The sequence below is a fragment of the Salvelinus namaycush genome, chromosome 3 (assembly GCF_016432855.1).
Source record: "Salvelinus namaycush isolate Seneca chromosome 3, SaNama_1.0, whole genome shotgun sequence".
Classification (NCBI taxonomy): domain Eukaryota; kingdom Metazoa; phylum Chordata; class Actinopteri; order Salmoniformes; family Salmonidae; genus Salvelinus; species Salvelinus namaycush.
In genome coordinates this window covers 22,646,554-22,671,171 of record NC_052309.1, presented here as the reverse complement: position 1 = coordinate 22,671,171, position 24,618 = coordinate 22,646,554, and the positions used below count along the sequence as shown (strand labels likewise).

The 24,618-nt window shown below is 41.4% G+C and overlaps 1 protein-coding gene and 1 long non-coding RNA gene across 6 annotated transcripts in view; both read right to left on the bottom strand.

The window, feature by feature from the left end:
• Positions 1 to 8,743, bottom strand: part of LOC120045082 (E3 ubiquitin-protein ligase RNF128-like) — a 41,121-nt gene extending 32,378 nt beyond the window's left edge. Inside the window, exon 1 of the mRNA XM_038989950.1 lies at positions 8,226 to 8,743. Within this exon, the coding sequence (XP_038845878.1) occupies positions 8,226 to 8,652 (427 nt within the window). The 5' untranslated portion in view covers positions 8,653 to 8,743. The remainder of the gene's footprint in view (positions 1 to 8,225) is intronic.
• Positions 8,744 to 14,294: 5,551 nt separating this feature from the next.
• On the bottom strand, positions 14,295 to 20,140 carry LOC120045081. Of its 5 annotated transcripts, none has more exons than XR_005476620.1 (5): positions 19,453 to 20,140; positions 19,222 to 19,357; positions 16,368 to 19,015; positions 15,572 to 16,001; positions 14,295 to 14,930 (listed from the first exon to the last, which is right to left on the bottom strand). It is a non-coding gene; the product is annotated as an uncharacterized LOC120045081 (long non-coding RNA). The 5 variants fall into 5 exon arrangements; XR_005476623.1 differs by having other exon boundaries at positions 15,830 to 15,889; XR_005476619.1 differs by having other exon boundaries at positions 14,295 to 16,001.
• Between the last annotated feature and the right edge of the window lie 4,478 nt (positions 20,141 to 24,618).

Sequence of the window (24,618 nt, the reverse complement as noted above, 5' to 3'; positions counted from 1 at the left end):
GTCATGAAACAGGCATTGTCTGTATAGTTTTTTGGGCTTTTTCCCCCATCATTGTCCCAGCCATATCCGCGGCAGCAGGAATAATTAAGTCCTCCACAATAGTTTGGGGCTTGCCTGTCCTAGCCACTCGGTAGCTTACCATATAAGACGCTTCTAGCCCCTTCTTATTAATGGTATCTGTTGCTTTTATACATGTTTAACTACTCAAAAGTCGTCTTTATTCTAGCTCAAAAAACTCCCGTGGCTTATTTTTCAAATTGTCATGTGTTGTTTCTAAATGTCTCCGCAAGAGTGAAGGTTTCCCGCGAAAGAGTAACGGTTAATGTGATTGGATGTTCATTATTTGACTAGACTACCTGTATTTGACATTGTGTTGTTATTTCGCTGAACACTAGATGGTTTAAATTTATTTTTGGCAGTGAACGAGGCTACTCAGGCGAGAAAAAAACCTCACCCAAATTTATATAAATTTATTTATACTATTGGAAAATATAAATGTACTGTTTGAAAATGTGAATCACATTTTTATCTGACGTATCCCCGACAGCATTGCGCATACCCCTGGGGGTACACTTACCCCAGTTTTGGAATACCTGTTGTTGACAAAAAAGAGCTCTCCAGTAGGTGTGCTGTAACAAAATATTCAAGGGACATTTTCTCAAAAGTGGGGTAACAAGTTTATCAACTATCAAAGCAGAATTACTTTACCATTGTTCCTCAACTGTAGTGTATTATATACCATTTTCTATCTGAGTCTCTACTTTTATCCAATGTAAAAAACACAATTCCAAATTTTGCTACGTACGACCGAATCGAGCCGGTCGGTAACATTTGCATAAATCCCAATCCCAATGTGTTTACGGACATATTCAATCTCTCCCTATCCCAGTCTGCTCTCCCCACATACTTCAAGATGGCCACCATTGTTCCTGTACCCAAGAAGGCAAAGGTAACTGAACTAAATGATTATCACCCTGTAGCACTCTCTTCTGTCATTATGAAGTGCTTTGAGAGACTAGTCAAGGATCATATCACCTCCACCTTACCTGTCACTCTAGACCCACTTCAATTTGCTTACCGCCCCAATAGGTGCAATCGCCATCACACTGCACACTGCCCTATACCATCTGGACAAGAGGAATACCTATGTAAGTTCATTGACTATAGCTCAGCATTCAACACCATAGTACCCTCCGAGCTCATCATTAAGCTTGAGGCCCTGGGTCTCAACCCCGCCCTGTGCAATTGGGTTCTGGACTTCCTGACAGGCCGCCCCCAGGTGGTGAAGGTAGGAAACAACACCTCCACTTCGCTGATCCTCAACATAGGGGCCCCACAAGGTTGCGTGCTCAGCTCCCTCCTGTATTCCTTGTTCACCCATGACTGCGTGGCCATGCACGCCTCCAACTCAATCATCAAGTTTGCAGACGACACAACAATAGTGGGCTTGATTACCAACAACGACGAGACGGCCTACAGGGAGGAGGTGAGGGCACTCGGAGTGTGGTGTCAGGAAAACAAGCTCTCACAAAACGTCAAAAAAATAAAGGAGATGATCGTGGACTTCAGGAAACAGCAGAGGGAGCACCCCCCTATCCATATCGACGGGACAGCAGTGGAGAAGGTGGAAAGTTTTAAGTTCCTCAGCATACACATCACGTACAAACTGAAATGGTAAGAAGGCCAAACAGCGCCTCTTCAACCTCAGGAAGCTGAAGAAATTTGGCTTGTCACCCAAAACCCTGACAAACTTTTACAGATGCACAATCGAGAGCATCCTGTCGGGCCATATCACCACCTGGTACGGCAACTGCACCGCCTACAACCGCAAGGCTCTCCAGAGGGTGGTGCGGTCTGCACAATGCATTACCGGGGCCAAACTACCTGCCCTTCCAGGACACCTGCAGCACCCAATGTCACAGGAAGGCCAAAAAGATCATCAAGGACAACAACCACCCAAGCCACTGCCTGTTCACCCCGCTACCATCCAGAAGGCGAGGTCAGTACAGGTGCATCAAAGCTGGGACCAAGAGACTGAAAAACAGCTTCTATCGCAAGGCCATCAGAGTGTTTTTTTTATTTTATTTTTTATTTCGCCTTTATTTAACCAGGTAGGCTAGTTGAGAACAAGTTCTCATTTGCAACTGCGACCTGGCCAAGATAAAGCATAGCAGTGTGAACAGACAACAACACAGAGTTACACATGGAGTAAACAATAAACAAGTCAATAACATGGTAGAAAAAAGAGAATCTATATACAATGTGTGCAAAAGGCATGAGGAGGTAGGCAATAAATCGAATAATTAGAATTTAGCAGATTAACACTGGAGTGATAAATCATCAGATGATCATGTGCAAGTAAAGATACTGGTGTGCAAAAGAGCAGAAAAGTAAATAAATAAAAGCAGTATGGGGGTGAGGTAGGTAAATTGGGTGGGCTATATACCGATGGACTATGTACAGCTGCAGCGATCGGTTAGCTGCTCAGATAGCAGATGTTTAAAGTTGTTGAGGGAGATAAAAGTCTCCAACTTCAGAGATTTTTGCAATTCGTTCCAGTCGCAGGCAGCAGAGAACTGGAAGGAAAGGCGGCCAAATGAGGTTTTAGCTTTAGGGATGATCAGTGAGATACACCTGCTGGAGCGCGTGCTACGGGTGGGTGTAGCCATCGTGACCAGTGAACTGAGATAAGGCGGCACTTTACCTAGCATCGCCTTGTAGATGACCTGGAGCCAGTGGGTCTGACGACGAACATGTAGCGAGGGCCAGCCGACTAGGGCATACAGGTTGCAGTGGTGGGTCGTATAAGGTGCTTTAGTAACAAAACGGATGGCACTGTGATAAACTGCATCCAGTTTGCTGAGTAGAGTATTGGAAGCTATTTTGTAGATGACATCGCCAAAGTCGAGGATCGGTAGGATAGTCAGTTTTACTAGGGTAAGTTTGGCGGCGTGAGTGAAGGAGGCTTTGTTGCGAAATAGAAAGCCGACTAGATTTGATTTTGGATTGGAGATGTTTGATATGAGTCTGGAAGGAGAGTTTGCAGTCTAGCCAGACACCTAGGTACTTATAGATGTCCACATATTCTAGGTCGGAACCGTCCAGGGTGGTGATGCTAGTCGGGCGTGCGGGTGCAGGCAGCGAACGGTTGAAAAGCATGCATTTGGTTTTACTAGCGTTTAAGAGCAGTTGGAGGCCACGGAAGGAGTGTTGTATGGCATTGAAGCTCGTTTGGAGGTTAAATAGCACAGTGTCCAAGGAAGGGCCAGAAGTATACAGAATGGTGTCGTCTGCGTAGAGGTGGATCAGGGAATCGTCCGCAGCAAGAGCAACATCATTGATATATACAGAGAAAAGAGTCGGCCCGAGAATTGAACCCTGTGGTACCCCCATAGAGACTGCCAGAGGACCGGACAACATGCCCTCCGATTTGACACACTGAACTCTGTCTGCAAAGTAGTTGGTGAACCAGGCAAGGCAGTCATTAGAAAAACCGAGGCTACTGAGTCTGCCGATAAGAATATGGTGATTGACAGAGTCGAAAGCCTTGGCCAGGTCGATGAAGACGCCTGCACAGTACTGTCTTTTATCGATGGCGGTTATGATATCGTTTAGTACCTTGAGCGTGGCTGAGGTGCACCCGTGACCGGCTCGGAAACTGGATTGCACAGCGGAGAAGGTACGGTGGGATTCAAGATGGTCAGTGATCTGTTTGTTGACTTGGCTTTCGAAGACCTTAGATAGGCAGGGCAGGATGGATAGAGGTCTGTAACAGTTTGGGTCCAGGGTGTCTCCCCCTTTGAAGAGGGGGATGACCGCGGCAGCTTTCCAATCCTTGGGGATCTCAGATGATACGAAGGAGAGGTTGAACAGGCTGGTAATAGGGGGTGCGACAATGGCGGCGGACAGTTTCAGAAATAGGGGGTCCAGATTGTCAAGCCCAGCTGATTTGTATGGGTCCAGGTTTTGCAGCTCTTTCAGAACATCTGCTATCTGGATTTGGGTAAAGGAGAAGCTGGGGAGGCTTGGGCGAGTAGCAGCGGGGGGGGGGGCGGAGCTGTTGGCCAAGGTTGGAGTCGCCAGGAGGAAGGCATGGCCAGCCGTTGAGAAATGCTTGTTGAAGTTTTCGATTATCACGGATTTATCGGTGGTGACCGTGTTACCTAGCCTCAGTGCAGTGGGCAGCTGGGAGGAGGTGCTCTTGTTCTCCATGGACTTTACAGTATCCCAGAACTTTTTGGAGTTAGAGCTACAGGATGCAAATTTCTGCTTGAAAAAGCTGGCCTTTGCTTTCCTGACTGACTGCGTGTATTGGTTCCTGACTTCCCTGAACAGTTGCATATCGCGGGGACTCTTCGATGCTATTGCAGTTCGCCACAGGATGTTTTTGTGCTGGTCGAGGGCAGTCAGGTCTGGAGTGAACCAAGGGCTATATCTGTTCTTAGTTCTGCATTTTTTGAACGGAGCATGCTTGTCTAATATGGTGAGGAAGTAACTTTTAAAGAATGACCAGGCATCCTCAACTGACGGGATGAGGTCAATATCCTTCCAGGGTACCCGGGCCAGGTCGATTAGAAAGGCCTGCTCGCAGAAGTGTTTTAGGGAGCGTTTGACAGTGATGAGGGGTGGTCGTTTGACCGCGGACCCGTAGCGGATACAGGCAATGAGGCAGTGATCGCTGAGATCTTGATTGAAGACAGCAGAGGGCAAGTTGGTCAGGATAATGTCTATTAGGGTGCCCATGTTTACGGATTTAGGGTTGTACCTGGTGGGTTCCTTGATGATTTGTGTGAGATTGAGGGCATCTAGCTTAGATTGTAGGACTGCCGGGGTGTTAAGCATATCCCAGTTTAGGTCACCTAACAGAACAAACTCTGAAGCTAGATGGGGGGCGATCAATTCACAGATGGTGTCCAGGGCACAGCTGGGAGCTGAGGGGGGTCGGTAGCAGGCGGCAACAGTGAGAGACTTATTTCTGGAGAGATTAATTTTTAAAATTAGAAGTTCGAACTGTTTGGGCATAGACCTGGAAAGTATGACAGAACTTTGCAGGCTATCTCTGCAGTAGATTGCAACTCCTCCCCCTTTGGCGGTTCTATCTTGACGGAAAGTGTTATAGTTGGGTATGGAAATCTCAGAATTTTTGGTGGCCTTCCTAAGCCAGGATTCAGACACGGCAAGGACATCAGGGTTGGCAGAGTGTGCTAAAGCGGTGAGTAAGACAAACTTAGGGAGGAGGCTTCTGATGTTGACATGCATGAGACCAAGGCTTTTTCGATCACAGAAGTCAACAAATGAGGGTGCCTGGGGACATGCAGGGCCTGGGTTTCCTCCACATCACCCGAGGAACAGAGGAGTAGTAGGATGAGGGTGCGGCTAAAGGCTACCAAAAGTGGTCGCCTAGAGCGTTGGGGACAAGGAATAAAAGGAGCAGATTTATGGGCGTGGTAGAATAGATTCTGGGCATAATGTGCAGACAGGGGTATGGTGGGGCACGGGTACAGCGGAGGCAAGCCCAGGCACTGGGTGATGATAAGAGAGGTTGTATCTCTGGACATGCTGGTCACAATGGGTGAGGTCACCGCATGTGTGGGAGGTGGGACAAAGGAGGTATCAGAGGTACGGGGAGTGGAACTACGGGCTCCATTGCAAACCAAAACAATGATAACTAGCCTGAACAACAGTATACAAGGCATATTGATATTTGAGAGAGACATACAGTAAGGCATAAAGTAATTGCAGGTCTTGATTGGGAGAGCTAGCTAAAACAACAGGTGAGGTAACAGCAGCTAGTCAGCTAACACAGCAACAGCAGGTAAAATGGCGATGACTAGGCAGAGAGGGTCGGATTAACTACACACAGAGCCTGAGTTAAAACACAGAGCCGACAGATAAAACACAAATAAACAGAATGGAGTACCGTGAATTAATGGACAGTCCAGCAGGCATCAGCTATGTAGCCAAGTGATCATATTGTCCAGGGGGCAGCCGTAGATGGAGCAGGGAAGCCGCCACTACGCTAGCACGCGGCGTTTAAAGTTAGTAGCCCGGGGGTGGACTGCTCAGACGGAGGGGGTCTGCTCAGACGGAGGCCGGTTGAGGGCACAGCGGATGGGGTATTTGTCGGCAGACCAGACGTGGTGGTGCGGCGGGGCGCCGTGTCGACAGAGAATCCAAGCCAGATGGCGAAAGAGGTATTGTAGAATTTTGTTTGCTAACTGGTGCTAGCTTCGTGGCAGTGGTGCTAGCTGCAAGCTAGCTGTGAGGATCAGAAGTAGTGGCTCAGGGATTACGGCAGGAATCCGGCGTTGTTGTGGAGAGACAGTCCGATGCTGGTAAATTGGTGAGTAATATCCAGGCTAATAACAGGGCTGGTGTCTGTGCAGAAGGTAAAAGCTGCTAGCAGTGGCTAAAAATGACTAAATAGCTTGTAGCTGATTAGCTACTGGGGGTTCTTGAATGTGTTCCAAATTTAAAAAATAATAGCGATTCCGTATCACATTGGGTGAGGTAGGTTACCGGAAGGTATAATCGAATTAAAAATCGAAAAGAGATAGATTTTTTTTTTTTTATATATACAAAAAATACAAAAGTATACGAGAGGACGAAACGAAACACGCCTACACTGCTACGCCATCTTGGATTCCTAAACAGCCATCACTAACACAGAGAGGCTGCTGCCTACATACAGACTTGAAATCATTGACCACTTTAATAAATGGATCACTAGTCACTTTAATAAATCTAATTTTATTTGTCACTTGCGCCGAATACAACAGGTGTAGACCTTACAGTGAAATGCTTAAACACAAGCCCTTAACCAACAATGCAGTTAAGAAAAATACCAACAAAAAAATAAATAAAGTAACAAATAATGAAAGAGCAGCAGTAAAATAACAATTGCGAGGCTATATACATGCCACTTTAATGTTTACATATCTTGCATCACTCATCTCATATGTATATACTGTATTTTATACCATGAATTGCATCTTGCCTATGCCGCTCTTTCATTGCTCATCCATATATTTATATATATTCTTATTCCATTCCTTTACTTTACTTAGATTTGTGTGTATTAGGTAGTAGTTGTGGAATTGTTAGATTACATGTTAGATATTGCTGCACTGTCGGAACTAGAAGCACAAGCATTTCGCTACACTCGCAATAACATCTGCTAGCCATGTGTATGTGACCAATAAAATTGGATTTGATTTCAATGGCCATAGACTTGAATGGGAAAAAGTATGGGTAAAACTAGTCAGTTTAAGCAGTTTAAGCTAGAAACACCATTTGAACTTTAAAAGGTGCAGACTGGTCTCAAAAAGGTTTCTTGTATACAGCTTTTTGATACTATTTATACTTGAACTATAACTGTTTAAATATGCATAAAATAGCTCTTGGCTTGAATGGGAAGTATTTGGATACGCCACTGGTCTTTAACCATTCAAGCTACCAAAACAACTTTAAAATGTGCAGACTGGCACTGTTGCTTGACAAACTTTTTGATACTACTTATATTTTTCACACTACCGCGGTATTTGCATAAATCCCAATGCATTTCAGGGACTTAAATGGTAAAAATTCTGGTCACTACTAGTCTTCCACCGTTTAACCTGAAAGTCTAAGCCTTTGTGAATTATTTTAAGATGGTCATACCATGGATCATTTAGCTATTTGATTTAGAATTTTAGGACCCCTGTAGGTATCGCCGAAAAAATTGTACCTTTACTACTATTGCCCATAGAAACACATTAAATAACACATTCATAAATGGCAAAAAGACAGTCAAATTGTCTGTCCTATATCTAGGATAAGAAAGCTCAGGAAATATTTCAGTTTCTTTGGACACATATTTAACCAATTTTTTTGTTGATAACAAAACTACCTCCATTTTTTTTTAAACTCACCACAGGTTAATGAGAAGGGTGTGCTTGAAAGGATGCACATAACTCTGCAATGTTGGGTTGTATTGGAGAGTCTCAGTCTTAAATAATTTTCCACACACAGTCTGTGCCTGCATTTAGTTTTCATGCTAGTGAGGACCGAGAATCCACTCTCACATAGGTACGTGGTTGCAAATGTGCATCATTGTCACCACATTTAATTCAGTTTACTTAAGTAAATGGCCTTTTCTAGTTTGTTATTAAGCTTGCAATTCTGTAAGGAATAGAAAAACAAAAAGGCTGAAGCACTACCAATTGGAAGGTAACCGAATCACTCACCATGGTGCACCATGGGGGTTACCTCGTCGCCTGAACCAGGAAGGTTGTAAATAACCACACCAGTGGCTCCACTTTCAGCAGCAGTCTTGATCTTCTCAGCGAAGGTGCAGTTCCCCCTCTGAATAAGGGCGATCCACAGCTCTGAGCTGTTAAAGCCTATCTGGAGACCACAGGCTAAGGGATCTGAATTAGGAAGAATCACCTCTCCGGAAACCGAGGTGACAGAAGAGTGGAGCCCATATAATCCACACTCACAGCTCTGTAACACCGTTTGGTTGTCACTTGTGTTAAAGTAACGCGTTTGAACGATAGCTTTCGTAAATACCATGTCCGCCCCAGCATGTTGAGCAGTTATCAGGCAGAGCAATGTGAAAAATCCCAAGCCGAATCCATGTGTGCCTTTCTTCTCCATTTTCCTCTCAAACATACTCGCAACTCCTGTAGTTCAGTCGAGCCCCGTCTTCCTGATCAACGGCTGCCCGGAGCGCTGTACTGTAGGGCAGTAAACTGATACCTCCCTTCTCTGTAACATAAACCAAGTCTACGTCAGTTGTGGTCTCTCTTATCTCAGTGGACCTTGCTCACTAGCTTTAAGTTCAGGTTTACCTGTGAGTGTTAGCCTGTTGATTTGACACATGCTTTTGTTTGCAATATTGCAGTGTTGTATTCCAAAACATGATCTGTCTTCATTAGTTTCGAGCCAGTGTGCTATTAAAAGTGTATAGGAGGAAATGTTCTAGCAGGATTTAAAATGAGCAGTGTCAACAAACGCATTAAATGTCAATACAATACTGCTGCCATAAAAGTGCACAAGATAATGTGATACCGTAGGCTTAAAACACAGATCTAGCAAAATAACTTTGGCAATTCCTTTGTACATATTTGCAGCAGCATCACAAATTGAAAAGTTAATCCCAATGTGAAACCAGTTTAGGTGGTTTACTCTAAACATTTGAGCCATAAACTATATCCTCTTTATCAGGATGTTTACTCAACTATTCTACCTTCTGTATAGTTCTATGTACTTTTTCCAGAGCCCATGTAGCTTGTCTTTATGCTGTGGCATAGGGACACATTAAGCATGTGCATATGGAAGACGAGTTGACATAAATATTGAAGTAAAAAACCCTGCAATTTAAAAAAAATCCTCTTTAAAATGTGATTATTTTATTTAATGGTTTAATTATACTTAAAGTAAAATTCCACCCTGAAACTATATTTTGGTATTCATTTCATTAGTCCATTGTTGATATTGTCCCAAAATGTGTTGCTTTTCAGCAATAAAATATTCAAGATATATAACTTTAAAAATACAGAAATACTGCCGGTATGATTCATGCCTACTGTATTTCTGTATTTTGGAAGTTATATATCTTACACTTGATTGCTGACATGCAGCTCAGAACAGCTGAATATGGATTTTTAAAGAACTGATTGGGTCTCTGCTTGACACCAACAAACGCCCCAAAACATCTGGCTATGTGCCCCCCCTAAATTGTGGCATTATACGTTTCAGGAGACTTTTAGCCCTCCATAATTGGCTATGAGACTATTCCAGCTCTGTGGGTGTAACATGTATTGACAGTTTTGATACCTTCTGGAAACAAAGCTTGTTTCATAAGGAGTATGGGATCCACCCAAATAATTTTGGTTCCTGGATCCTTTCACAGCCTTATAAGCCTGCGTTGAGACAATGACTTATCAATGACCCAAGCCCAGCTCAGTTAATCCCTACCATTGTGTCACTGAGTTGTCATAATGCTTCAGAAAATGTACATTTTCCCAGGGGCATTGGAAGACACAATGTAAGTAACTTAATTTATGTCCCTCTAACTGCCCTGAATGCCCCTGCTGGTCCTGCAGTAATCATTTGCCTATGAACCAGTTATACTGTTAGCACTGAGGCGGTGTGCCCTAGCAGGAAGTCCACTGTATGCAGCTCACCCTGCACTAACATAAATCACATGAGCATGTCTACTTCTGCTTCTCTTCCCAGTAAAGCAATGAAAACAATCAAGCATCCCAGAAAAGTTCTAAAAATAGCCCACGTTAACATACAGTTGATGTCGGAAGTTTACATACACTTAGGTTGAGAGTCATTAAAACTCGTTTTTCAACCACGCCACAAATTTCTTGTAAACAATTTACAGTTTTGGCAAGTTGGTTAGGACATCTACTTTGTGCATGACGCAAGTCATTTTTCCAACAATTGTTTACAGATTATTTCACTTATAATTCACTGTATCACAATTCCAGTGGGTTAGAAGTTTACAGACACTAAATTGACTGTGCCTTTAAACAGCTTGGAAAATTCCAGAAAATTATGTTATGGCTTTAGAAGCTTCTGATAGGCTAATTGACATAATTTGAGTCAATTGGAGTGCGGATGTATTTCAAGGCCTACATTCAAATTCAGTGCCTCTTTGCTTGACATCATGGGAAAATCAAAAGAAATCAGCCAAGACCTCAGAAAACAAATTGTAGACCTCCACAAGTCTGGTTCATCCTTGGGAGCAAGTTCCAAACGCCTGAAGGTACCACGTTCATCTGTACAAACAATAGTACGCAAGTATAAACACCATGGGACCACGCAGCCGTCATACCGCTCAGGAAGGAGACGCGTTCTGTCTCCTAGAGATGAACGTACTTTGGTGCGAAAAGTGCAAATGAATCCCAGAACAACAGCAAAGGACCTTGTGAAGATGCTAGAGGAAACAGGTACAAAAGTATCTATATCCACAGTAAAACGAGTCCTATATCGACACAACCTGAAAGGCCGCTCAGTAAGGAAGAAGCCACTGCTCTAAAACCGCCATAAAAAAGCCAGACTACGGTTTTCAACTGCACATGGGGACAAAGATCGTACTTTTTGGAGAAATGTCCTCTGGTCTGATGAAACTAAAATAGAACTGTTTGGCCATAAAGACCACCGTTATGTTTGGAGGAAAAAGGGGAGGCTTGCAAGCCGAAGAACACCATTCCAACCATGAAGCACGGGGGTGGCAGCATCATGTTGTGGGGGTGCTTTGCTGCAGGAGGGACTGGTGCACTTCACAAAATAGATGGCATCATGAGGAAGTAAAATTATGTGGATATATTGAAGCAACATCTCAAGACATCAGTCTGGAAGTTAAATCTTGGTCGCAAATGGGTCTTCCAAATGGACAATGACCACAAGCATACTTCCAAAGTTGTGGCAAAATGGCTTAAGGACAACAAAGTCAAGGTATTGGAGTGGCCATCACAAAGCCCTGACCTCAATCCCATAGAACATTTGTGGGCAGAACTGAAAAAGTGTGTGCGAGCAAGGAGGCCTACAAACCTGACTCAGTTACACAAGCTCTGTCAGGAGGAATGCGCCAACATTCACCCAACTTATTGTGGAAGGCTACCCGAAACATTTGCCCCAAGTTAAACAATTTAAAGGCAATGCTACCAAATACTAATTGAGTGTATGTAAACTTCTGACCCACTGGGAATGTGATGAAAGAATTATAAGCTGAAATAAATAATTCTCTCTATTATTCTGACATTTCACATTCTTAAAATAAAGTGGTGGTCCCAACTGACCTAAGACAGGGAATTTTTACTTGGATTAAATGTCAGGAATTGTGAAAAAACTGAGTTTAAATGTATTTGGCTAAGGTGTATGTAGACTTCCGACTTCAACTGTATGTAGCATAAGAAACAAGGTTCATGAAATCAAAAATGTACTAGTAACAGATGACATTCATATTCTGACAATCTCTGAACCTCACTTAGATAATACCTTTGATGATAGTTGTAGCAATACGTTTATAACATGTACAGAAAAGACAGAAATGCCAAAGGTGGAGGTGTTTATATTCAGAACCACATTCCTGTAAAGCTTAGAGAGGACTTCATGTTAAATACTGTTGAAGTGATATGGTTATAGGTTAATCTGCCTCACCTAAAGCCTATTCTAGTGGGAAGCTGCTATACTAAGTGCTAACAGTCAGTATCTGGATAACATGTGTGAAATGCTTGATAAAGTATGTGATATCAACAGAGAGGTACATTTTCTGGGTGATTTAAATATTGACTGGCTTTCATCAGGCTGCCCACTCAAGAGAAAACTTCAAACTGTAACCAGTGCCTGCAACCTGGTTCAGGTTATCAGTCAACTTACCAGGGTGGTTACAAACAGCACAGGAATGAAATCATCAACATGTATTGATCACATCTTTACTAATGCTGCAGAAATTATCTTTAAAGCAGTATCCAAATCCAGCGCATGTAGTGATCACAATATAGTAGCCATATCTAGGAAAACCAAAGTTCCAAAGCCTGGGCCTAATATAGTGTATAAGAGGTCATAGAATACATTTTGTAGCGATTCCTATGTTGTTGCTGTAAAGAAAATGTGTTGGTCTGTGGTGTGTAATGAAGAGCAACTAAACGCTGCTCTTAACACATTTATGAAATTGCTTATTCAAGTTACTAATAAGCAGTGGTGTAAAGTACTTCAGTAAAAATACTTTAAAATACTACTTAAGTCTGTACTTTACTATTTATATTTTTGACAACTTATACTCCACTACATTCCTAAAGAAAATAATGTACTTTTTACTCCATACATTTTCCCTGACACCCAAAAGTACTCATTACATTTTGAATGCTTAACAGGACAGGAAAATGATCCAATTCACGCACTTATCAAGAGAACATCCCTGGTCATCCCTACTGCCTCTGATCTGGCAGACTCAGTGTGTTGGAGTGTGCCCCTGACTATCCATAAAATAAAATAAACAAGAAAATGGTGCCCTCTGGTTTGCCTAATATAAGGATTTTGAAATGATTTATAGTTTTACTTTTGATACTTATGTATATTTTTGAAATAACATTTACTTTTGATACTTAAGTATATTTAAAATCAAATACTTTTACTCAAGTAGTATTTTACTGGGTGACTTTCACTTTTACTTGAGTCATTCTCTTATCTTTACTTTTACTCAAGTTTGGCAATTGGGTACTTTTTCCACCACTGCTAATAAGCATGCACCCATTAAGAAAATGACTGTAAAAACTGTCAAATCCCTGTGGATTAATGAGGAATTGAAAATGTTTATGGTTGAGAGGGATGAGGCTAAAGGAATGGCAAATAAGTCTGGCTGCAGAACCGATTGGTAAACGTACTGCAAATTGAGAAATCATGTGACTAAACTGAATAAAAAGAAGAAACTATACTATGAAACAAAGACAAATGACAGAATGATAGTAGAAAGCTTTGGAGCACCTTAAATGAAATTTTGGGCAGAAAGGCAAACTCTGCTCCATCATTCATTGAATCAGATGGCTCATTCATCACAAAACCCAGTGATATTGCCAATTACTTTTATGATTTTTTCATTGGCAATATTATCAAACTTAGGCATGACATGTCAGCAACAAATGCTGACACTACACCAGTATAACTAATCAAATTATGAAAGACAAGCATTGTACATTTTGAATTCCCTACCGGGGTCTGACAACTTGGATGGAAAATTACTGAGGATAATAGCGGAAAATATTGCCACTCCTCTTTGCCATATCTTCAATCTAAGCCTACTAGAAAATGTGTGCCCTCTGGCCTGGAGGGAAGCAAAAGTAATACCGCTACCCAAGAATAGTAAAGCCCCCTTGACTGCCTCAAATAGCCTTTGGAAAAAATGATGTTTGACCAGATACAATGCTATTTCACTGTAAACAAATTGAAGAGACTTTCAGCACGCTTATAGGGGAGGACATTCAACAAGCACAGCACTTACACAAATGACTGATGATTGACTGAGAGAAATTGATGATAAAAAGATTGTGGGAGCTGTTTTGACATTATCTGCTGATGGAAAAACGTATGTGTTATGGCTTTACACCCCCTGCTATATTGTAGATAAAGAGTTACCTGTCAAACAGAACACAGAGGGTGTTCTTTAATGGAAGCCTCCAACATAATCCAGGTAGAATCAGGAATTCCCCTGGGCAGCTGTCTAGGCCCCTTGCTTTTTCAATCTTTACTACTGACATGCCACTGGCCTTGAGTAAAGCCAGTGTGGCTATGAATGTGGATGACTCAACACTATACACATCAGCTACTACAGTGAGTGAAATCACTGCAACACTTAACAAAGAGCTGCAGTTAGTGTTTCAGAACTGGTGGCAATGAATAAATTAGTCCCCCAAAAAATAAAAAAAATAAGAGCATTGTATTTGGGAACACACTAAATGTATTGGGTAAATGAAATGAAGTGTAATATTTTTAACTGTATATAAATCTCTTAATGTTGCTGGACCCCAGGAAGAGTAGCTGCTTCATTGGCAGCAGCTAATAAGGATCCATAATAAATACAAATACAAAACATTTTGGGACTATATCAGCAATGGACTAATGAAACAAAAACCAAAAGTTTTCCTTTTTCTCCAGATACTCAAACCCCCAGTTTAAAAAAACAGAAAATTGCCACAAACAATATCTACAAAAATATTTCCAGAATTTAACAATAAAACGTGATTGCCTAATCATGTTAACAAAGAACAAATTCATTTCATACATATTGTGGTCCAATATATTATCCAAAGCGATGTCTGTCATTCTATACACCTTGGTGATGAGAACCTCTTCTTTCTCTCCTCCCAGATGACAGAGGTCAGGGATACACACAAAATGAGTGTCTTTCAGCTCCGCAGCAGTTGACAAAATCTCTTCTGAAAGAACAAAAAAGAAAAACCAGCATACACAAATTAAAAAATATTTAAAGTAACTGTCCAGTTAAAATCTCACTTTTAAAAGTTGATAAACTGTTAACTCCATACCCAAATAATGTTGTTGACGCATCCTATACTCATATGTGGCCAAAGGGAGAAAAAAACACCTCAAAAACCCCACCTCAACCTTGTATCTCAAACAGACCGTTTCAAAAATGCTTGCCATTTCCTCAGAGGATGTCATCCTCCTGTGGAGGATGAGCTGGCCAATCAGTGGTCTACTCGCATTAGTATTTTTAATGACCGCTATACACCCACACCATTCTGTTGTTGGGGTATGCCAACACCATTCTAATACATAAAATCTGCTTTTTAACATCCTTTATTACACTTTTTTTGGAAGGAAAACTATTCTACTCTTATTGTAATTAATTATATGTCATATTTCATAGAAATCTGGAAACACTGGACAGTTACTTTAAGTTGTAGAAACATTATGCATACAGCCCTCCTGAATACAGTGTCTACATTTTACATAATTAATGAATCGATGCTTAATATTATGTGTAGACAGAATGTACCATGAAAATCATGTTTGATTCGACCCTACACTGTACCATGTAATCAATACTCAGTCTAACCTCAGGAATGGACAGCATATTTGCCATAACTGCTCTCTTAAGTGGACTCGAGTTTTAAAGTTGAAAGCCCCACTTGAAGGTCAACATTAGGAAATTTGATATTGTAAATATGCTTGTGAGCAGGTCATGAACCACGAATAGTTGTCGGCTTGAAAATAGCCAGGGTCTTCCGCCTCAGCTAAAAGCAGTGCCCCATGACTGGCTCCCAGGGGTGTGTCTTTATCCTCCCCTCCTGTCCCCCTCTTCCCGGTGTGTTACCGGGTTCAGGGAGAGCAGCTTCACTCAGGCTCAGGGGGTCTGCGAGAGGTCAGAGGAAGCCTGCAGACAGGCAAGACAGAAGTGTGTTGTCATGGGGGTCTTGAGACAGACCTAAGGACCTGCGGTCCCCAGATGGCATCACAGGAACAAAAGCAGCATTGATGGCCATCAACTGGTTTATAGTGAGAGAGAGAGAGAGAGAGAGAGAGAGAGAGAGAGAGAGAGAGACATGGTAGTGTGTGCAACTCCTGTACTCACAAACAATACAGTGAGTATAACATACAAAATTATACATTCATGCATGTCCTATTTCAACAAAGGGAGATGTATAATGAATCAAATCAAACTATTTTAAGTGCATTTAAAATAGTATACAATCAACACATTTTAGAGTAAAACAATGAAAGAAGTAAAAGCAAACAAGCAATAAAGTATTAATAAAACAAAAACACTAAGGATGTATAAAACAAAATCCCTGATTAACTCAAGTCAAATGAAAGAAATGCAAATAAATGATGAACAGGAGCCTCTACATTACCAAATATTGTGGTCTTATAGTATCCTTTGCAGGCTACTGGTGAGAAGGTGTCTGTGGTTTGCTCTAGCATCCACCTGGCAGCATGGAGGTTACTCTGCTGCAGCAGAAGGGTCTTGTCGACAAATCTGAATATCTGAGAAAGGCACTCTGGGTAAACACAACTAGAATGTAAATGTGTCAATGGCTTGATGTGCATATTTTGGTGTCCGAATGAAATATTTTCCCAAAATCAACAACCAATATATACACATTTTATGTTATGAAACTATGCTCTTTCTCTTTTACTTTGTCCTAAAAGAGTTAATGGTTAGATGTGATTTTTTTCTCCACTTTTTCATTCTGTGCACCTGTCCAAAAACGAAATACAATCTATATGTGTTAATAAAACATCTTAAATCATAACAAAACTGTCAAAAGATTATTCTGGCATGATTGTCTAATGGTCTACTGCACTACACTTGTATATGGGTAAGACAGTTTAGGCAGAAAGGTTTTAAATACTTGAAATACTTTTGTCCGGAAAATTAGCCTTCATGATTATCATTCGGTGCAACTGACATGAAGTCACCATTTTGGATCAAATCACATGATGATACTAGTGACAATATGTGACATCATTAAGATGCCTGTGAGGCAGCCTTTGGTTAAGAAGAAATGTTAGGAAGTTGCTCGTAAATGTTTAATAAGTTCACGTTTCCACTCCCTGTCAGGTTTTACCCCCCCAGAAAATGCTAAAAAACAATACAAATTTTGAATTATCTGAAAAGCTTGTATTTTATTTTGATACTCAAGATGCATACTTAAAGGTAAAAGTCAAGTTCTCACATGGGTGCACAAGCAGTTGCCTGTAAAACATGTTTACGTGAGAACAAGGCATTTAACCCACTATTCCTGGGTAGGCTGTCATTGCAAATAAGAATTTGTTCTTAACTGACTTGCCTGATTAAATAAAATAATAAAAATAACTGTTTGTATGCAATATTTGCTTTGTGGCCTTCACCACAGATATTGCTCTCCAGTTTTGTGATGAAACAAACGTATGTGTAGTTGAATTTATTCCGTGACTGTTGTCTTTTTGTTGTCACGGCCTTATTGTATATCACGGTGGCGAATGAACGAATGGGTTTGAGCAAACAACCTAATTATCACAACATAGGTTATAATATGACTTTTTTACTGGCTTGGCTTTCTCAGTGATTTTACTCACTTACCGCTACCGCCCCTTTGTAGGCCAGGTACTGAAGGTGATTAGGAAAGGAAGTGCTGATCACTTCTATGCAGCAGTATGGAGTGAGGAATGTTTTTGTCTGGTCATCTGTGCCAGACATTACCTTGTACTATGAAAGAGATGTGAAGGCAATGATCAGTGAGCCCAAGCCCTTGAGCTTAAGAGCATCTCGGCTGTCCGACACAGACTGGGCTGCTTTCTTGTCACATGAGTGCAACATCATCAAACAAACTGAGGAATGCAAGTTTGATAATTGTCAACTTGAGTTTCTGTTACAACTTTTGCTGCAATGAAATCATTTGTATTTAATGGTTGAACCTCATGAATTGCTTTCACATTTATAATTGTTTTAATCTTGCACTGTTCTGCACAAACTTAAACATATCTGTGGATGTTTTAATGTTACATTAATGTTTTTACAAGACATTGCACAGAGCAATTTCATTAGTTTTTAATCAAATGAGTAATTGATGTAATGTAGAACACTTTCTTAAACGTTTTGTATTTTAATGTTTGAATGTCATTACTGTACTTCAAGAACTTTACTATGTATGTATTACATTGATTCTTAACTGTTTTAACATTGTTTGAAAAATGTATCATAGTGCAGAATTTTTATCATTTTTAGAAGTTCATTGCCATGTTCATGATGAAATGTTTCTGCGTGATAAACATTTGAGTCACATTTCTTGTAATTTATTAAGCATTAAAGGCATCATTGTAGTTGAATAAGAAACCATACTGTTTATGTATGTGTGTGTTTCTGTAAGAGGGAAAGAGATCTGCCTAAAAAAAATTACACTGTAAAATAATAGTCATTCGGTGCAACCAGCAATGATCATTCGGTACTTAATGGTTAAAAACAATAACATTATTATATTGTCTAATAAAATGCAGAGAAGCTCAGTCTATAAGAGAAAAATGCATTTTTGTAAAATTGATTATGATTTTAATTTCTCTAACAGAAATTTTAGTTGACAGTCATTCAAAATGTGGGGTCGTCCAGTGAAAAGTTAAAAAATTATACCGTAATTTTTAACTGCTTTGATATTGAATAACTGAGACCATGTTTATATTCATATTTTACTCTTCTTTGTTAGAAATAATGGTCAGAAAACATTTTTTATATAAAAAAATGTATGGTCAGACAGGATGACTTTTTTTAGGAAGTAAATTTAACTTGCATAAAAAGCGACAAATCCTGAATGTGCAAACACATTGTAGGTAACACTCAAGGGAACATAAAAAGTGTTTCGAAATTAATATTTTTCCCTTTTAAAATGTTTTTGAAAACCTTATTCGTCATTGACCCAAATATTCTGACACTTCTCGTCTCTGCTTCAGCCACGAGCTGCTTTAAAAAAAATCCATCACAGTCCGTAACCACTCTCTCTTGGAGCGCCGTCACTCTGTGGAATATCTTAGAAACAAAATATAGTAGGCATATCAGTGTCACTAGCCTTGTTGCAACACCCCTCATTAATGGCAAGCAGTTTCCATGGTTCCAGACAGACAGCATAGTTAATTTCTCAGGCTAGCCATGCTTAGTTCATAAACAGAGTAATAGAAGCTAGGCCACAGATAAATGTTGAGATTGCTGTGCCACATGAACATACTCTCTTATACCTGATGAACTTTGTTGTCCACTGGCTCTGGTTTGGTCTGGGTTTCTATCTAGTGGACCAACTTCTTCCTCTGATTCAGAATCACTCTCTCTTCCAGCTCCACTAGCTCCTATTCTGTAAAGCCACGGCCAGCTTCTCTGTGAACAGACAAAGCTCTCATAACCTGAGCTACTGGGTGGGTCCCTGATGGGCATAGAGAACTGATTATGGCAGATAGAAGTTGATTCAGTACCTTTTCTCTTGCATCCTGGCCCGAGTGATGTAGCATTGCTTTATCACTCTAAAAGACAAAATACAATTATTCTAAAACACGCAAGTGACGTCATCATGACAATGTAAAATATACAAATACAATTTCAAATGCCGTAGTAAAGGGGAGTTACAAGTACAATTTTAAATGTTTAGTAATGTTTTATAGCCCACCTGTGTTTTGAAACTCACCTCACTTGGGTTGTTTTTCCCCCGTCTGCTGAGCTCTGCACACCAGAGGACGCTGTTTCCCTGTTTTTCTGTGTTTCAGTTACGTCTACAGTTTTCTGATCACTGTGTGGGTTAGGTACAGCCACAACAGTCTCACCCACAGACTGAATCGTATTCTAAACTTGACTTACCAACAGCAAATCATTCCTGTACAGGTAACAGTTATTTTTTTTGTCTTTCAATGTATCCTGTCCTGTTCTTGTAAAAAAAAAACAATGCACCGACTTTAGAAAAAGAGAATTAGTGTGTTAAAATAACATGAAATGTGTTATATACACTGAGTATAGCAAACATTAGGAACACCTTCCTAATATTGAGGTGCACAACTCTACAAGGCGTCAAAACCATTCCACAGGGATGCTGGCCCATGTTAACTCCAGTTGTGTTAAGTTGGCTTGAAGTCCATTAGGTAGTGGACCATTCTTGATAAACATGGGAAACTGTTGAGCGTGAAAAACCCAGCAGTGTTGCAGTTCTTGACACAAACCGGTGTGCCTGGCACCTACTTCCATACCCCGTTCAAAGGCACTTATATCTTTTGTCTTTCCCATTCACTCCCCTGAATGGCACACATGCACAGCACACCACCCTAATGGCTTGCCAGATGCTGCTGGAAGGAGGCACTCTTTCCTTTGGTCAAAAAAACAAACAACAAATATCCCAATGCCCCAGGGCAGTGATTAGGGACATTGCCCTGAGTAGGATGCCGTCTTTCAGGTGGGACGTTAAATGGGTGTCCTGACTCTCTGTGGTCACTAAAGATCCCATGGCACTTATTGGAAAGCTGCCGTGGTCATCCCCCTCTTCAAAGGGGGAGACACCCTGGACCCAAACTGTTACAGACCTATATCCATCCTGCCCTGCCTATCTAAGGTCTTCGAAAGCCAAGTTAATAAACAGATCACTGACCATCTCGAATCCCACCGTACCTTCTCCGCTGTGCAATCCGGTTTCCGAGCCGGTCACGGGTGCACCTCAGCCACGCTCAAGGTACTAAATGATATCATAATCGCCATCGATAAAAGACAGTACTGTGCAGCCGTCTTCATCGACCTGGCCAAGGCTTTCGACTCTGTCAATCACCATATTCTTATCGGCAGACTCAGTAGCCTCGGTTTTTCTGATGACTGCCTCGCCTGGTTCACCAACTACTTCTCTGATAGAGTTCAGTGTGTCAAATCGGAGGGCCTGTTGTCCGGGCCTCTGGCAGTCTCTATGGGGGTACCACAGGGTTCAATTCTTGGACCGACTCTTTTCTCTGTATATATCAATGATGTTGCTCTTGCTGCGGGCGATTCCCTGATCCACCTCTACGCAGACGACACCATTCTGTATACTTCTGGCCCTTCCTTGGACACTGTGCTATCTAACCTCCAAACGAGCTTCAATGCCATACAACACTCCTTCCGTGGCCTCCAACTGCTCTTAAACGCTAGTAAAACCAAATGCATGCTTTTCAACCGTTCGCTGCCTGCACCCGCACGCCCGACTAGCATCACCACCCTGGACGGTTCCGACCTAGAATATGTGGACATCTATAAATACCTAGGTGTCTGGCTAGACTGTAAACTCTCCTTCCAGACTCATATTAAACATCTCCAATCCAAAATCAAATCAAGAATCGGCTTTCTATTTCGCAACAAAGCCTCCTTCACTCACGCCGCCAAACTTACCCTTGTAAAACTGACTATCCTACTGATCCTCGACTTCGGCGATGTCATCTACAAAATAGCTTCCAATACTCTACTCAGCAAACCAGATGCAGTTTATCATAGCGCCATCCGTTTTGTTACTAAAACACCTTATACCACCCACCACTGCGACCTGTATGCTCTAGTCGGCTGGCCCTCGCTACATATTCGTCGCCAGACCCACTGGCTCCAGGTCATCTATAAGTCTATGCTAGGTAAAGCTCTGCCTTATCTCAGTTCACTGATCCCGATAACAACACCCACCCGTAGCACGCGCTCCAGCAGGTATATCTCACTGATCATCCCAAAAGCCAACACCTCATTTGGCCGCCTTTCCTTCCAGTTCTCTGCTGCCTGTGACTGGAACGAATTGCAAAAATCGCTGAAGTTGGAGACTTTTATTTCCCTCACCAACTTTAAACATATTGTAATGAAACCGGCAGGGAGCAGGTCTCGAACCCTCGACCTCCTAGCCCGAGGTCCGGCGCGCTATCGACTGTGCCGCAAAAGCATGCTCAAGCGGCAGAGTCGATTTCCGCGCTTATAAACCCAGGGTCGTTACACTACTCCCTCCTTTCAAAGAGCGCGTCCTCGCGCTAGCTTGCGACTTTACGTCTTACAGGAACGCGCTCACCGGCCAAGCACACGCACTGTCGTGGATGCGAGGTCCGATCACTTCTGACACCAATGTAATGAAACAGGCAGGGAGCAGGTCTCGAACCCTCGACCTCCTAGCCCGAGGTCCGGCGCGCTATCGACTGTGCCGCAAAAGCATGCTCAAGCGGCAGAGTCGATTTCCGCGCTTATAAACCCAGGGTCGTTACAATATGCTATCTGAGCAGCTAACCGATCGCTGCAGCTGTACATAGTCCATCTGTAAACAGCCCACCCAATTTACCTACCTCATCCCCTTACTGTTTTTATTTATTTACTTTTCTGCTCTTTTGCACACCAGTATCTCTACTTGCACATGATCATCTGATGATTTATCACTCCATCTGCTAAATTGTAATTATTCGCTCCTATGGCCTATTTATTGCCTACCTCCTCATGCCTTTTGCACACAATGTATATAGACTCATTTTTCCCCCCTACTGTGTTATTGACTTGTTTATTCCATGTGTAACTCTGTGTTGTTTCTGTCGCACTGCTTTGCTTTATCTTGGCCAGGTCGCAGTTGTAAATGAGAACTTGTTCTCAACTAGCCTACTTGGTTAAATAAAGGTGAAATAAAAAATTAAAATAAAAGTAAGAGTAGAGGCGTTAACCCTGGTGTCCTGGCTAAATTCCCAATCTGGCCTTCATACCATCATGGCCACCAAATCATCCCCAGCTTCTAATTGGCTCATTTATCTCCCCTGTAACTATTCTCCAGGTCGTTGCTGTAAATGAGAATGTGTTCTCAGTCAACTTACCTGGTAAAATAAGGGTTAAAAATAAAATGTCTCAAAGCTTAAAAATATTTTTTTAACCACCGCTTCCTATACATTGATTGAAGTGGATTTAAGAAATAAGGGATCATTGCATTCAATAAGGGATCATTGCATTCACCTGGTCAGTCTGTCATGGACAGAGCATGTGTTCTTAGTTTTTTGTGTACTCAGTGTATCTAGAGTTAGAAAAATGTATTGACGTGTCACTCCACAATGATACTATAATACATATATTTTTTTTTAAACACATTGTGGACCACTCAAACTGAGTTTTGAAACACTAAAAACAATCATCGGCAAACATGGTACAGGCGTAATATATAATGCCTTACATAACCTATACACATTTATGCATAAAGTACAGCGGCTAAAGGGACAATTAGGCTCTTATAAAAAATAAAGTATCCGTTGGAGGATAAGGTGGCAGGCTTTGGCACTTACATTATTGTTACCTGATAAAATGTCACATAATTGGTTATTTTCATCAAGACTGTTAAAATTTAGATTTTGGCAGGACAGCTGACCAAAAGATCCTCCTTAAATTCATTGTATAACCCACAGTAAAGCAATCAATAAAGCCTAACTGGTCTGACAGTGCCTCCTCTGGCCATGCCACATACTGCACAGCAATGATCTGACCTTGGATTGCCAGCTGCTTGTGCTAATGATAATGCAGACCCTCCATCTCCCTCTTTAGGTAATTTGCAGCAACCAAAAGAACTTAAGCTGGTGGATGGGAAATAAATATGAAAATGATTAAATGGTGATGTCTGCTGTGGTTAAAAAACAACAAACATACAAAAAACAGTGTTGCATATTACAGACATCTTTCCTTCTTGAAAAGGTTCACCTCACTCACCTGAGCCATCTGCCACTGACTGTGTGAATATCTGAGGGGTGTGAGGGAAGCAATAATGGCCACCAACAACAGTCTTCTTCAGCATAATGCTGTCCTTCAGTCTTGGTCCACTGGACGAAGCTTCACCCTGGGGTCTGACAGGTAGGGCTGGCCCTTGTGATACCCTGAGGGAAAACTACATCAATCAAGTTAATCAATACATACTAGATTATATTAACATAATGTTGCATTGTGTCCATATATTCTTTTTTAAGTAAAACAGTTGTACTGTTTATATTTTCTTTGTTTCTTCGCAAATGACAGCTGCACTTACTGGTACAAAATATATGTGTCTTGCAGCTGCTGGTGAGGTAAGGCAGTGAGTCTTGCTCTTAACACTTTCTCATCTGAGTGCACACCAGGTATGTTACTGCAATGTGATATGGGGAGGGTGCAGAGCAGGGAGAAAATAAGTACAATTAGAAGAGTTCTGTTGCCGTTTACCTATTGAATTGTTTGTATTATAGCTAATAACTGTTATAGCTAGTACTATAGTAAAAATATTTGCTTGGGTATATCCCATGGTATATTTCTGGTTGTGAAGAAGCAGAAAGCTCCAAAATAAAAGGACTATTGGATGTTCCACTGCATGGACCCAGCGGTAAGTCCAGTATTTTTCTGGGCCTGCAAAAGACGGGAAAAAAATCACGAGCATTTGTGTTACATTTTCAGAATAAATGACTAGTCCAAGTCTAACGAACACCTCTGACCCTTACTCTTGACTCTCTCCACCCGACCCACAAAAGTTACCAAGCCAATGACATCACATGCAGAATTGTTCTTCAATTCTTATCTAGAAGAAAAACACTTATAAGAAGCAAGGAATGAGTAGTTCATGCAGATGATAAAGACTGCTTAGTAATGTTGTAAATGTTACACAGGGAAAGGCCTTTTGT